This window comes from Bos indicus, chromosome 21, assembly GCF_029378745.1.
Source record: "Bos indicus isolate NIAB-ARS_2022 breed Sahiwal x Tharparkar chromosome 21, NIAB-ARS_B.indTharparkar_mat_pri_1.0, whole genome shotgun sequence".
Classification (NCBI taxonomy): domain Eukaryota; kingdom Metazoa; phylum Chordata; class Mammalia; order Artiodactyla; family Bovidae; genus Bos; species Bos indicus.
This window is the reverse complement of record NC_091780.1, coordinates 54,927,634-54,942,966: the sequence shown is the minus strand read 5'-3', so window position 1 is coordinate 54,942,966 and position 15,333 is coordinate 54,927,634. Positions and strand designations below refer to the sequence as shown.

The 15,333-nt window shown below is 35.5% G+C and overlaps 1 protein-coding gene across 4 annotated transcripts in view; it reads right to left on the bottom strand.

Moving 5' to 3' along the window:
* Positions 1 to 15,333, bottom strand: part of TOGARAM1 (TOG array regulator of axonemal microtubules 1) — a 78,448-nt gene that overhangs the window by 24,777 nt on the left and 38,338 nt on the right. For 3 of the 4 annotated variants that reach the window (XM_019983743.2, XM_019983739.2, XM_019983740.2), the window contains exons 8-11: positions 11,426 to 11,578; positions 2,193 to 2,291; positions 673 to 845; positions 34 to 187 (exon numbers count right to left, since the gene is read on the bottom strand). In XM_019983743.2, the coding sequence (XP_019839302.2) occupies positions 34 to 187; positions 673 to 845; positions 2,193 to 2,291; positions 11,426 to 11,578 (579 nt within the window). The remainder of the gene's footprint in view (positions 1 to 33; positions 188 to 672; positions 846 to 2,192; positions 2,292 to 11,425; positions 11,579 to 15,333) is intronic. The other variant, XM_019983742.2, reaches the window with a different exon arrangement.

The following is a 15,333-nucleotide window of genomic DNA, read 5'->3' as shown; positions in this document are numbered from 1 at the left end:
ATGAAATCACACCAAATGTTAAATTCCACTTACTTTGAGGTGCCATTTTTTCATTTCCTGTATATTTCATTCGTTCCCAGGGATTCTGTTCCTTCCTTTCAGAATCTTTAATGTCAAAAAGTTCTTTTTCCTCTTTTCTCTTTTGTCTCATCTTGTCATAAGTAGATTTTGAAATAGAAACTTTAATCTGCATGAAAAAGTTGAAATATCTCTAATTATTTAGAAAGTCTGACACTTAACTATCTTCATCTTAGGCAACTGTAAGCTATACAAAATGAATTATACATTTCTTAGTCCTTATTTCAGTAATTCTAAAATTGAATAGAATTACATAGTACCAACTGCGAACTAAATTTGTGCCTAAAGATACTAGTTTGTTACTCCTTGACGATATCCTGGAAAATTGTCAAATATATACATGCACACATATATATGTATATAAAGTACATGTAGAATATAAAGTACATTAGATACTTTACACCAGAATAACAATATATTTGGTGGAAAAGGAGAATAATCTATCATTTACATGATTAAGGTTCAAGAATTTCAATATCATTGAGATTTAAAAAATTATAATCAAAGCACTTTTATCACCCCAAATCTGATATACACAAAATAATGATGTATCATAAGCTTGAATTTATCCTAATAATTAAGAAATAACCTTACATCTTTTTCATTCTCAGAATCAACATATGATGGAATACTCTGCTGAACTGCTCTTCCATAAATGCCTGATGGTGGTTCAGTATTTTTAACTGAAAACGAAACCCCATTTTCCACAGAAGTTATCACTGATTGACTGCAGGTTGCTGGTGCTGGAATTGGATTTCCAAATACCCCTGAAAGCAACCAACCATCAAACACTGTCATTATTTATGTGATGTTATTCTGGACAACAAAATTTTAAGACAAGGTTTTAAAAGAAGTAAACAATATAATTAATAAGAAAAACATGTTAAATAATCACGAAATACAAAAACACCTATCAAATGATAATATAATAACAAGAAATTTCATGATGTCAAATGAGAACTGCATATTTGCATATTGTAAGTTCTGAGTTCACATGAATGAAAGGTTAGGTAAGCGAGTGTTTAAAATGGTTTCAAAGAGCAAGGATTTGAGCTGGGACTGGAAGACATAGAATAATTTGAGTAGACAAGTGAGGAAGGCAGGGAGAACATCCTATGAGATAAAGATGTTCATAAGCAGAGGTGAACAAGTAGAAAGCATGTTTGTGGAGTGATGTTTGGGCACAAGGCAAATAGAGAAAATAAGCTTATAAGGGGAGGTTGAAGTCAATCTGAGGAGGATCTAAAATTAACCTAATGATATCAGCAAAGAAGTCAGGAAAGCTTTCTAAGCATTTCATTCTATTTACCAAAAATAAGATGTACACCCTCAACATCTATCATCATATTCTAGTTTTGCAATTAAAAAAGAATCTAGTTGGGCTGTGTTAATGGACTAGATGGAGAAATCTTTTTACAATGTAAATAGGTATTTAATCATCACATTGTATACTTTAAATGTCTTACAATTTTATTCGTCAATTATACCTCAATCAAGTTGGGGGAAAAATGATAATTTTAAAGGATATTTGCAAACAAGTTGTTCAAAGGTTTCTCAACGTACCTGAAATATATAACAGATACTAATTAAGATTTGTCTAGTCTTTGCATGAGATGTTATAGAATTATATTAATTTATATTGATTACTAAGTCAATCAAAAAGGACTACAATTTGAATTTGAACTGCAATAAAATTGTTTAAGCTATCCTAGAAGTGGAGAAGGAAATGGCAACCCACTCCAGTATTCTTGCCTGGAGAATCCCAGGGACGGGGGAGCCTGGTGGGCTGCCGTCTGTGGAGTCGCACAGAGTCGGACACTACTGAAGCGACTTAGCAGCAGTAGCAGCAGCAGAAGTATCTTATAAAGTGCCTAAACTGTACCTGTCACATAATACATCTCTCTGAAAATTACTGACATAAATTTACCATTGTTTCATTAGAGGATAGAAATGTGGTGCTAAGTATTCACTTTTAATTCTTTCAATTTAACAATTTTTTCAAAAAGAAAGTTCTATTCAACACCTGAAGCACACTCTTCTCTATTCTTTATTGATATGCTTTGCTTATACATGAAGAAAACATACAATTAAAAAGCTAAATAATTTTAAAATACCTTTTCCAACAACTACTACTGAGTCTTCTGATAAGGTATTTGTAGACATGAAGTCAAAACTGGAAATTTGGTGGAAATTTGATGATGACCCTGTAGATGCTAAAGAAACAAACAAACAAAAAAGCATTAAAAAATACATACTTATGTAGTATTTCAGGATATCATGACATGGTTTTTTAAAACTGAAAATTAATTTCATACAAAGAATTTATAATTTATATATTTACACATTAATTCAATAAATACTTAGAATACTTGGTTTGTTCAGTGTATATTCTTGTGTCCTTTGTCATAGATTAATTGACTGCAGGTTTGTGGGTTTATTCTTGAGCTCTGTGTTCTGTTCCATTGATCTATATATCTGCTTTTGTGCCAATACCAAGCTGTTTGATTACTGTAACTTTGCAGTATTGTTTGAAGTCTGAAAGGAATACGCCTCCAGCTTTTTTCTTTTTCCTCAGTATTGCTTTGGCAATTCTGGGTGTTTGTGGTTCCATATACATGTTATTATTATTTGTTCTAGTTCTGTGAAATTTATCATGGTTATATTGATAGGGATCACATTAAATCTGTACAGTTTGTTTTGGGCAGTATAACAATATTAAATCTTGAAATCAAAGAGCAAACGATATCTTTCCATTTCTTAAAATCATCTTCAATTTCCTTTATCAATGTTTTATTGTCTTCAGTGTATAGGTCTTTCACTCTTGTGGTTAAGTTTAGTCCTAGATATTTTATTTAATATTTGGATGTGATTTTTTTTTTTACTTTCTGGTATTTGGTTTTAAGTATAAAGAAATGAAGAAGGATACTCTTGTATCCTGCTACCTTGCCGAATTCACTTATTAGTTCTAATAGTTTTTGTGTGGAGTTTTTAAGGATCTGTATATAGAGTATCTGGAGAAGGCAATGGCAACCCACTCAAGTACTCTTGCCTGGAAAATCCCATGGACGGAGGAGCCTGGTAGGCTACCATCTATGGGGTCACACAGAGTCGGACACAACTGAAGCGATTTAGCAGCAGCAGCAGCATATAGAGTATCATATTATCTACAAATAGTGACAGCTTTACATCCTCCCTTCTGATTTGGATATCTTTTATTACTTTTTCTTGTCTGACTGCTGTGGCTAGAGCTTCCAAAGCTACACTGAGTAGAAGTGGTGAGAGCAGGCATCCTTGCCTTGTTCCTGAATTTAGCAGGAAGGCATTCAGCATTTTACCACTGAGTATTATGTTGGCTGTGGGTTTGTTGTAAATTGCTTTTGAGATTCATTCCCTCTGTACCTACTTACAGGGCTTCCCTGGTGGCCCAGACAGTAAAAAAAAGAACCCAGGAGACCTGGGTTCAATCCCTGGATAGGGAAGATCTTCTGGAGAGGGGAATGGCTACCCACTCCACTATTCTTGCCTGGAGAATCCCATGGACAGAGAAGCCTGGCAGGCTGCAGTCCATGGTGTTGCAGAGTTGGACACGGCTGAGTGACTAACACTTACTTACCTATACCCACTTTGGTGAGAAGTTTCTTTTTTTTAAATAATGGATGTTGAATTTTATCAAATGCTTTTTCTGCATCTATTGAAATGATCATATAATTTCTGTCTTTTCTTTTGATGATGTGGTATGTATCACATTGATTTGATTAGGTATAATAAACTGTCCTTGAGACCCTAGAGTGAATCCAACTCGATCATGTTTTTTGATCCTTTTTATGTACTGTATTGGATTCAGTTTGCTAATATTTTATTGAGGATTTTTACATCTATATTTATCAAACATATCGACACATAATTTTCTTTCTTCTTTTTTTTGGTAATTATCCTTGGTTTTGATATCAGGATGATGGTGGCTTTTAGAATGAATTTGGGAGTGTTCCCTTCTCTTCAGTCTTTTGGAATAATTTGAGCACAGGTGTGCAGTCTTTGTATGTTTGGTGGAGTTCCTCAGTGAGACCATCTGGTCCTAGACTTTTGTTTGCAGGGAGTTTTTCAAAATAGATGCTCGATTTCACTTTTAGTAATTGGTTTGTTCAAATATCTGTTTCTTCTTGATTCAATTTTGGCAGACTGCATATTTCTAAAAACTTGTCTAATTTGTTGGCATATAAATCTTTATAGTATGAGTTTTTGTATTTCTGTGGAATCAGTTGTTATTTGTCTTTACTTTCTTATGTTGTTTTTTGGGTCCTATCTCTTTTCTTCTTGAACTTGGCTAGAGGTTACTAAATTTTATTTTTTTTTAAAAAAGGGGGGGCTCTTGATTTTATTGATCTCCGCAGTTTTTTATCTCATTTATTTATTCTCTGACATATATTTATTTCCTTCCTTCTGCTGATTTTGGGTCTCATTTGTCCTTCTTCTAGGTCTTTTAGGTGGGAGGTTTTTTGAGATTTTTCTTCTTTCTTAAGGCCTGTGTCACTATAAACTTCCCTCTTAGAAAAGTTTTTGCTGCATCCCATAGATTCTGTAAGGTGTTTTCATTGTCATTTGTCTTGAGGTGTTTTCTGATTTCCTCTTTGATTTCAATGATGACCCACTGTTTTTTAGTAATATGTGGTTTAGTATCCAAGTGGTTTTTTTTCTTCTTCTTACTTTCTTTCTGTGGCTGATTTCTAGCTTCATACTGTTGTGCTCAGAAAAGATACTAGAAATAATGTCTATCCTCTTAACTTTGTTAAGCTTTGTTTTGTGACCTAGTATGTGGTCTACTGCAGAGAACATTCCACGGGCACTTGAAAAAAAAAATGTGATTCTGGGGTTTTTGGATGTAGTGCCCTATAGATATTAATTAAATCCACCTGATCTATTGTATCATTTATGATCTCTGTTTCTTTATTGATTTTCTGTCTGGAAGATCTGTCCATTGGTTTCAGTGGGGTTTAAAGTTGCCTACTATTATTGTATTCCTCTCAATTTCTCCCCTCATGTTTTTAGTATTCATTTTATATATTTAGGTGCTCCTATACTGGATGCACATGTTAATAAATGTAATATCCTCTTCCCATATTTATCCCTTTGTCATGATAAAATGTTCTCTTTATGGACTTTTGTTTTTAAGTCAATTTGTCTGATATAATTATCACTACTCCCATTTTCTTGCTACTTCCATTTGCATGATATATCTTTTTCCATCCCCTCACTTTCAATCTGTGTGTGTCCTTTATCCTAAGATGATTCTCTTGTAGGTAGCCTATTATAGGTTCTTGTGGGTCTTTTTTTTTTAAATCCAATCTGCCACTCTGTTTTTTGATTAGAGCATTTAGTCCACAGACATTTAAAGTAATATTAGTAGGTATGTCAGTTCAGTTCAGTTCAGTCGCTCAGTTGTGTCCGACTCTTTGCGACCCCATGAATCACAGCACGCCAGGCCTCCCTGTCCATCACCAACTCCCGGAGTTCACTCAGACTCATGTACATCGAGTCAGTGATGCCATCCAGCCATCTCATCCTCTGTCGTCCCCTTCTCCTCCTGCCCCCAATCCCTCCCAGCATCAGAGTCTTTTCCAATGAGTCAACTCTTCGCATGAGGTGGCCAAAGTACTGGAGTTTCAGCTTTAGCATCATTCCTTCCAAAGAAATCCCAGGGCTGATCTCCTTCAGAATGGACTGGTTGGATCTCCTTGCAGTCCAAGGGACTCTCAAGAGTCTTCTCCAACACCACAGTTCAAAAGCATCAATTCTTCAGCGCTCAGCCTTCTTCACAGTCTAACTCTCACATCCATACATGACCACAGGGAAAACCACAGCCTTGACTAGATGAACCTTTGTTGGCAAAGTAATGTCTCTGCTTTTGAATATGCTATCTAGGTTGGTCATAACTTTCCTTCCAAGGAGTAAGCGAATGTACACACTGCCATTTGAAAACTTGCCTCCCAGATGATTTTGCATTTTTTCTTTTTGTATTTCCTTTTAGAGTTTGATGATTTTCTTCTATATTATGCTAGAGTTCCTTTCTTTTTTGGTTTTGTGAGTCTACTGTATATTTTAGATATGTGTGACAATTTTGCTGGGTAGAGTATCCTATGTTGCAGGTTTTTCTCCCTTTCAGGACTTCGAATATACAATGCCATCCCCTTGTGGCCTGCAAAATTTATGCAAAAAATCAGGTGATAGCCTTATGGGGGTTCCCCTGTAACTGACTCTTTGACTCTTTTCCTCTTGCTGTCTTTAGAATCTTTTCTTTTTCTATGTTAATTATGATATGCCTTTGTGTGGGTGTTTAGATTCATTTTGTTTAGGACCCTCTGTACTTCCTGTACCTGGGTATCTGTTTCCTTCTCTATGTTTGAGAAGTTTTCAGTCTCTTCAGCAAGTGATGTTGGGAAAGCTGGACAGTTACACGTAAATCAATGAAATTAGAACACTACTTCACACCATACACAAAAATAAACCTTGTAAGACCTAAATATCAAGGCACCATGAAACTCCTAGAAGAAAACATAGACAAAAAATTCTCAGACATAAATTGTATCAATGTCTTCTTAGATCATTCTCCAAAGGCAAAAGGAACAGAAGCAAAGATAAACAAATTAGACCTACCCAAACTTATAAGCTTTGGCAGAGTGAAGGAAATTGCTGTATAAACAAAACAAAAAGACCACCTATGGACTTGGAAAAAATATTTGTCAATGATGTGACTGAGAAGGGCTTACTTTATAAAATATGCAAAATAGCACATACAACTCAATAACCAAAAAACTGAACAACCCAATCGAAAGTGAGCAGAAGACCTAAATAGACATTTCTTCAAAGAAGACATACAGATGGCCGACAGGCATGTGAAAAGAATAAACTAGGAGTACAGGATTAACATATACACACTACTATACATAAAATAGATAAGCAACAAGGATTTACACAGGGAACTATATTCAATATCTTGTATTAATAATAACCTATAAGGAAAATTAATCTGAACTGCTGCTGCTAAGTCACTTCAGTAGTGTCCGACTCTGTGCGACCCCATAGACAGCAGCCCACCAGGCTCCCCCATCCCTGCGATTCTCCAGGCAAGAACACTGGAGTGGGTTCCCATTTCCTTCTCCAAGCATGAAAGTGAAAAGTTAAGTGAAGTCACTCAGTCGTGTCCGACTCTTCGCAACCCCATGGACTGCAGCCCACCAGGCTCCCTCGTCCACGGGATTTTCCAGGCAAGAGTACTGGAGTGGGGAGCCATTGCCTTCTCCGAACTACATCTCTCTATATATACATACATGAAACTGAATCACTTTGCTATATATTTGAAACTAACACAATATTGTAAATCAACTATACCACAATTAAAAAAAAATGAAATCTAGTTCAGACTAGGCACTGGACAGAAAAGAAAACTTTCTTTGCTTAAGGAGTTCATACATATCAGAATTAAGAGCTTTGAAGACGTTAGAAAATAATCATAGCACAATAATCAAACAAAAAGAGGATAACCTTGAAGGAAAGCTTCTCACCCCTGGGAACAGATCAAGTCAATCTCACAGCAATCTGTACTTTCCTAGATTAACTTCTACCTCAGTTTATGATAATTTATTTAATTATCCTTTCTCCTACTAGACTGTAAGCTCTATGGGGATAGGACTCATGTCTAGCTTTGATTATCATTCTTTTCCAGAGACCATTTGTACAGTGCTTGGCACACAGCAGGTGCTCAATAAATATGTTAAATTACAAGACAAAAAAATGAAAGCAAAATACAATTAATTTAGGGTCAACTGACAGAAACATCTGGTAGCCCCAGAAAGTGTTCAGTGACACAGAAACAAATCTCAGTAAACGGAACAATTTGCTCCACAACAGTTAACAAACATAAAATCTATACATTAACTATTAAGAGGTGATTGATAATTAAACAAATCTCATGGGAGGAAATACATAAAGACTAGACCTAGGTAGTTTAATTTCATTTATAAGAAACACTGACATAACACCATTTTTTTTTCCACTGCATCACTCAGCATGTAAGATCTTAGTAAGATCTTAGTTTCCCAACCAGGGATCAATCAAACCTCTGCCCCCTGCATTGGAAGCATGGAGTTTTAATCACTGGACCACCAGGGAAGTCTGACATAGTATCATTTTTAATATTACTTTCACTTTTTACCCTATATTTTATTTAAAGCAAGGAATTATTGAAAGAAATATTGCTCAAATCTCAATTCTAAAATAAAGATGCTTAAAAGATTCTTTGCATATGAACTATCCTTTTTTGTTGTTGTTATTTCTGCCCCATTTATTCAAATAGAGAAAGAGAAAATATTGTTATAAAATCTAGTTTGTTAGCAACAAACATCCATCTTAATCACTTTCTTAAATCGTTAATTGAAGTTCAAGGTTATTATGCTAGAAAATGGTCACATTCAAAAGGACAATCAGCAGAGGAGAGAAAGAAGAGGAGGTTTGGAGAGCTAGTTCTAAAAAAGTCTGAGGTTTCTTTCTTGCAAAAGAAATCCATTCACATCTGTCACTCATCACCAATATTTCTCCTGAGAGTCTTTTTATTCCTTTTAACATTGCACTCAATATTTACTTTAACCTGATTATTTGAGGATGCAGGTTTTACATGATTATTAGTTTTGGCTGGCTCATCATCACTCCATTCATTTGATATGTGGCTTCCCAGGTGGCTCAGTGGTAAAGGCCAGTGCAGGAGACACAAGACATGCAGGTTCAATCCCTGGGTCAGGAAGATCCTCTAAAGTAGGAAAGGGCAAACCCCCCTGACAGAGGAGCCTGGTAGATTACAGTCCATGGGGTCACAAAGAGTCAGACATCACTGAGTGCACACATACACATGCACCATTATATACAAAGCATAATACAGATATAAAGATGCCTATATCTTATCTTATACTACTCCAGACCAGAAGCATGTGGAAAGCTTTGTAAAGAAATGGATTTCAGCCAGTTTCAAAAAGCAGATATGGACTTCCCTAGTGATACAGTAGGTAAGAATTCACCTGCCAATGTAAGGGACATGGGTTCGATCCCTGGTTGGGAAGATTTCACATGCCACCGAGCAACTAAGCCACATCTAAGCAACTAAGTACCACAACTATTAAGCCCAAGTTCTAGGGCCTGCGAGCCGCAATTACTAAGCCAAACAGTAGCAACTACTAAGCCTGAACACAACAACTCCTGAAGTCCATGCACTGAGAGCCTGTGCTCTGAAACGAGAAGCCACCACTATGAGAAGTCTGCGTACTGCTAGGAGGAGAAGCACAACTAAAGAAAGCCTGTGCACAGCAATGAAGACACAGTGCAACCACAAATAAATAAATAATGCCAGAGGACAGGGCATGAATAGAGATATAGTAAGAGGTAATGCTTCCCTGGTGGCTCAGATGGTAAGGCGTCTGCCTACAATGCGGGAGACCTGGGTTCTGTCCCTGGTTTAGAAAGATCTCCTGGAGAAGGAAATGGCAACACACTACAGTATTCTTGCCTGGAAAATCCCATGGACAGAAGAGCCTGGTAGGCTACAGTCCATGGGGTCCAAAGAGTTGGACATGACTGAGTGAGTTCACTTTCACTTTCAAGAGGTAACGCAAGAAAGGTAATAAGCTGAGGCAAAATTATTAAGGGTATGAAAAAATGATGCTACAGAGTTAGAAATTTATTCTGTGAAAACCACTAAAGGTTTTGAGCAAGGAAGAGATGATTAGAAAGATAATTCTGGAAGAGTATGTACACTGAATTGAAAAGAAATGAAAATAAGAGACAAAATGTCTTATCAGAAGGCTACTGTAATTACCCAGGGAAGAAGTTACCCAGGTTAAACTGAAAAGAACTGGTAGGATTGGTCACTGCCTGAAGGGTAAAGAGAAGTAGAAAAGATGACTCTAAAGTTTTAAGTCTCCATAACTGGGAAAATGATAATGCCACTAATAAAAACAGATTAAAAAAAAGGAAGAGGAATAAGTCTAGAAAGGAAGATAAGTTTGGTTTTGAATATGTTTATTCTTGTTGACCAGATAGATCTAGTAGATGTTTGGTTTAGAGTTGGAAGTGTAAGTTTGATGGAATTTTCTGTAGTAGAATTAACTGTTGATCAAAGATATCAATATTTTTATGATCCAAAAGAAAAAAAAAAGCCATTGGCAGTAAAAAAATATATTCAGCAATTATTTGAAATTATATTTCCTTTAGGAAGAAAAATATTTTTGTATTTGGTTTTTCTTATATAAAAAATAAAATATATAAATACGAAAAAACCCTGTCATCCTCTTTTGTATTAATAAAAACAATGGGCAAATGATCTTTCTCACAAAGAACAGATACTATGGATTATTTTACAGATTAAATTTTTAGAAATTTACCAAAACAAAAACAACAAAAAACAAGAAAAAGTGTCTAAAATCAAGTTCACTCTTACTCAATTTGCATTAGTTCCACAAAAAGTATACATAAACTAAAATGCCTGACTACCTGGACATATATGACTTAAGAGGACCAGAGACAACAAAAGTTGACCTTATTACGAAAGCTGCTACACACAAAAAAACGACAGTTCCTTACATTTACTGGTGGGCGGCAATGCTGAAATACAGGTGACTTCTATTCACTCTATTTACATATTTATACCCTTCAAAATTGGGCTTCCCTGAGGGCTCAAAATTATTGCCTCTTACTCTGAGGAAAAAATGGTAAAAGCAGCTGTAACAGGTTCTCTGGGGGGCGGGGGCGGGGGTGGGGGCGGGGGGGGGGGCGGAAAAAAGAGCAGTCATAGAAGTGCTGCTTGCTATTAAGTTTAAAAAAAAAGAAAGAAAGAAAAAAAGGGTACATTGTTAATAATGGTTTGTGATAACAAAAAAACTTTCCAGGTTCTACCACAGGAAAATTATAATCCTGTTTCCACAGTTTTACGCCATGGTTACAACATAAGTAGGCATCTGGGAATCATTTGTTCATGTGACTTCTCCACCCCATTTTAAAGCGGCACACGTACAGAGAGTGTGTCTGTATGTGTATGTGGGTAAAGGTCAGCAAGGACTCCCTAGATTTAACCTCTCGGGTAACAGGTTCCCTGGATTAACTCCTGGGACATAACCATATATTAACATGTAAACTATGTGTTCTATTTGGCAGAATTATTTTGACAACCACACATCAGAAGGGTAAGAAGAAAAGTCTCAAAACTGAGAAATCTCAGTTAGTTTTTCTTTATTGGCATGTTAATGGAAGATATGAAATTCAAAGACACTCAGTCCTAAAAATGAACTTGTGATTGAAATGTACTAACCTTTCGTATGCTTATAATGTCTTGGTTGTTCCTTATTTTGTATTTTTAAAGCACTAGGTGAAATGTCATGTGACCTATCCTCTTCAAAGTCACCACATCCAAACCCATAGTTCATACGATGACCAATTATGCTTACACTGGATGTTGTAGTCCCTATAAAATAAAATACATAATACAACTTATCTGAATGATGTAGGTAACACCATAGGGAAATATGGATCTCTTCTCTATCTTGGCTCCTAACGTTTTAGAAAGGTTTCAATAATACTAGAAATTATAACATTATACTATTTTTTTAAGTTTTACTTTCTTTTAAATATTGTAATATTTTTTACTTTACTAGCAGATCAGAACATGTATATGCTGTACTATCTTATTTTATAAAACAGGCTTTAAAATGACAATGAACCTGGACTGGCGACTCATTTCATATATGATATCATACATGTTTCAATGCCATTCTCCCAAATCTCCCCACCCTCTCCCTCTCCCACAGAGTCCATGAGACTGATCTATACATCAGTGTCTCTTTTGGAGGGTTCAGGATGGGGAACACAGGTATACCTGTGGCGGATTCATTTTGATATTTGGCAAAACTAATACAATTATGTAAAGTTTAAAAATAAAATAAAATTAATTAAAAAAAATTAAATTAAAAAAAAAAATAAAATGACAATGAAATAAAAAATTCAATGAATGAAAGAGGTAAACAATCATGTTTTAAAAATATGATAGCCATTTAATGCTTAAATGAAATTTTACACTTTGCAGCACAACAAAATTGTTTAAAATCTAGAATGTTTAACCTATGTCCTGAGAAAGGGCTCCATTTCTATTTTCCATTTCTCTCTTTTCTCCCACTCTCATGATCTAGCTTGTGGGGCAGTAAACTATGTCGTAAACGAGCTCAGAATCTGGACTCATGCTTCACGGCTTTAAATCATAGTACTGCCACTTCAACTATACAGAAAACGGGCAAGACACTTAACTGTATTTGTACAATGGGGATAAAAGTATTAAAGTAGCTCTTTCAGAACCTTTCTGAGGATTTTATGAAGAAAATGTAAAGGGCTTATCACAGAGACTAGCGTATGGTAAATATCCAAATGTTACATTCCCATTTAAAAATAAAGCAAATCAAACCCTTAATGTAGGCCTCCTTTTAATAAATACTTAAAATTTTAATCTACACATAAATGTTTAAACTGAACATTCTATACTAATACTTCGCAGTTGGTAAGACCACAAAACTACAAAGTGGAAAATCCAAGGCAATATATATTTGAGTCACCATCCATTTTTATGTATATCTACTGTGTAAACCATTAAGTAATAATAATAAAATATAATTTAATACCATTGATGGTATTTTAATAAAAACAGGACAGTGGGGAGAGGACACAGCTGGTGGCAGTTAGGCTAAAGAGTATTGCAGAGTAAAGGGCACTAGTCAGATTCACTGATGAAGATTTTTAAAATATCTGATATTAAATGATACAGATCTTCTGGAAGCAACATGGATAGTCTTCTAAATTCTTCTTGGTTTTGATAGTTAACTCATAAAGTAAGCCTCATAAAGATACTGGCTTTGGATGGGAATGCTTTCTACTAATAGTTGATAACAAAAGCTACAGGAAAATAAGTTTACTGTAACATTCATTAGGAACTTTAGCACAATGTGCTACAATAGGGCAGTGGTGTAATCAATGTGAAAATCTTTATTGGAGATGCTGTAGTATAGACAGATTAGATTTACAATTCTGACATGATTATTTTTATCTTCAGGTAGCTCTTATTCTAAGCATTATCATTTTTATGTCTCACCAATTAAGCAATAAATTGTACAAATGACTTGCTTACTAAAACCAACACAAAACCTATCCTAAAAAAAAAAAAAATGTAAATCCAAATTAATAAAATCCTAAACCACCAAAACTTAACACTTTGGAAGCATATTAAATTTAACCAAGAATTTCTCATAATAAATTTAATAACAGTATTTTCAAAATTTGATCTGAGAAATACCTAACAAGTTAAAAATATGTATTTCCAACCCCAAAGATTGATTCAGTATGTATAAGGTGAGGCCCCAGAATCTATATGTTATATGCATTCCTCATGATTCCTAGTAGTAGGCAAGCTTGAAAAACACTATTAGACAAGTTTGGGAAACACTGAACATTGCATACAGAAGCGTACATGATTATAAGACCTATCACTCCACTAAAATTTAAATGACTCACAAGCTGATACAACTAGGGTTAGTTGCTGTTCAGTCACTCAGACCTGTCTGATTCTTTGCAACTCCATGGACGGTAGCACTCCAGGCTTCCCTGTCCTTCCCTATCTCCCAGAGTTTGCTCAAACTCATGTCCATTGCTTCAATGATGCCATCCAACTATCTCATCCTCTGTCACCCACTTCTCCTCTCACACTCAATCTTTCCCACCATCAGGGTCTTTTACAATGAGTCAGCTCTTCATATCAGGTGGCCAAAATACTAGAGTTTCAGCTTGAGCATCTGTCCTTCTAAGGAATATTCAGGGTTGATGATTGACTGGTTTGATCTCCTTGCTATCCAAGGGGCTCTCAAGAGTCTTCTCCAGCACCATAGTTCAAAAGCATCAATTCTTAGCATTTAGCCTTCTCTATGGCCCAACTCTCACATTAATTCCAAGGATATTCTTCCCAAGTAGGTTCCATTTTATAAACTGGATACAACCTAGCAAAAAATATGTCTTCAAACTAATAAATAATTTCTTAGGATGATCAGCCTTAAAAAAGAACTAAAGACTAAGTTTACGTATTATATTAATATTTCTTTGGGTCTTTTCCTTTAGGAGAACAAATACTTACCAAGTGCCCACTATGTAGTAGGTGCCTTTTGTATGTTACACACTTAGACCTTCACTACCCTTCTCAAGGTTTGCATCACCAAATGAGGAAACTGAGTTTCTAAGCAATTAAGTAACTTCCACAGAACACGCATATGATTATTAAATATCAAACTGAGATTCCAGTTGGGTTCTCTCAGACTCCAAAGTACATAGGCATTGTCTTCCTGTCCTTAGTAGAATAACTATCTCTTCGTCTAACACATAAGGTTTGTGGAAGACAGTTTACCAGGTATATGTGGTTGAGCTCAGCATTTATAATTTATGACAGGTCCTTGGAGATAATCAGGCGTAAATAATTTCTGAGAATCAAGAATCTGAGAGTCCAAAAAAGTAAAATAATTGTAATACCACTATAAAAATGTCAGTGTAAGTGTAATGACATTGCAAAAGAGGTAATATGAATTTTATCTGTGAATTGGGAAGGCATCCCAGAGAAAGCAACTTGAGTTGTTTTCAAAGTAGCCTGGTGTATGGTATGGATTTCAGATTTCATCCAGAAGAATCAGCATGTACAACTAAGAGATAGGAAATGGTACTGAATGTGGTCTGAGTTAAAAGGATCACAAGATACAAAGCAAAAAGGAAAATGAGGCTAGAGAGGTTTGCATGGACCAGATTACAGAAGAATCCTCTGAATAAATTTACATTGGGCAATATAGTCAATTTTGCATTATGGGGAATGGACTGTAAGTGAACGAAACCAAAGCTGGAGAGAAATGTTAGGTGGCTAAGTAAAAAATGTTTAAGAGTGATAGTGGGAATTAAAAAGAGATGAAGCTAAGACACAATTAGGAGGAAGAAATTTAAAATCGTAGCAAACAATTAGATACACACACAACTTTTAAAGAAAGTACTTATAAGTTAAAGTAGCCTTAAGGTTATAGGACTTTTACACTGAGATCATGTGAAAATAAACAGCATATCCTAAACCTGTTGTTGCTGTTCAGTCCCTAAGTTGTATCCAGCTCTTTGTGACCCCATGGGCTGCAGCATGCCAGGCTTCCCTGTCCT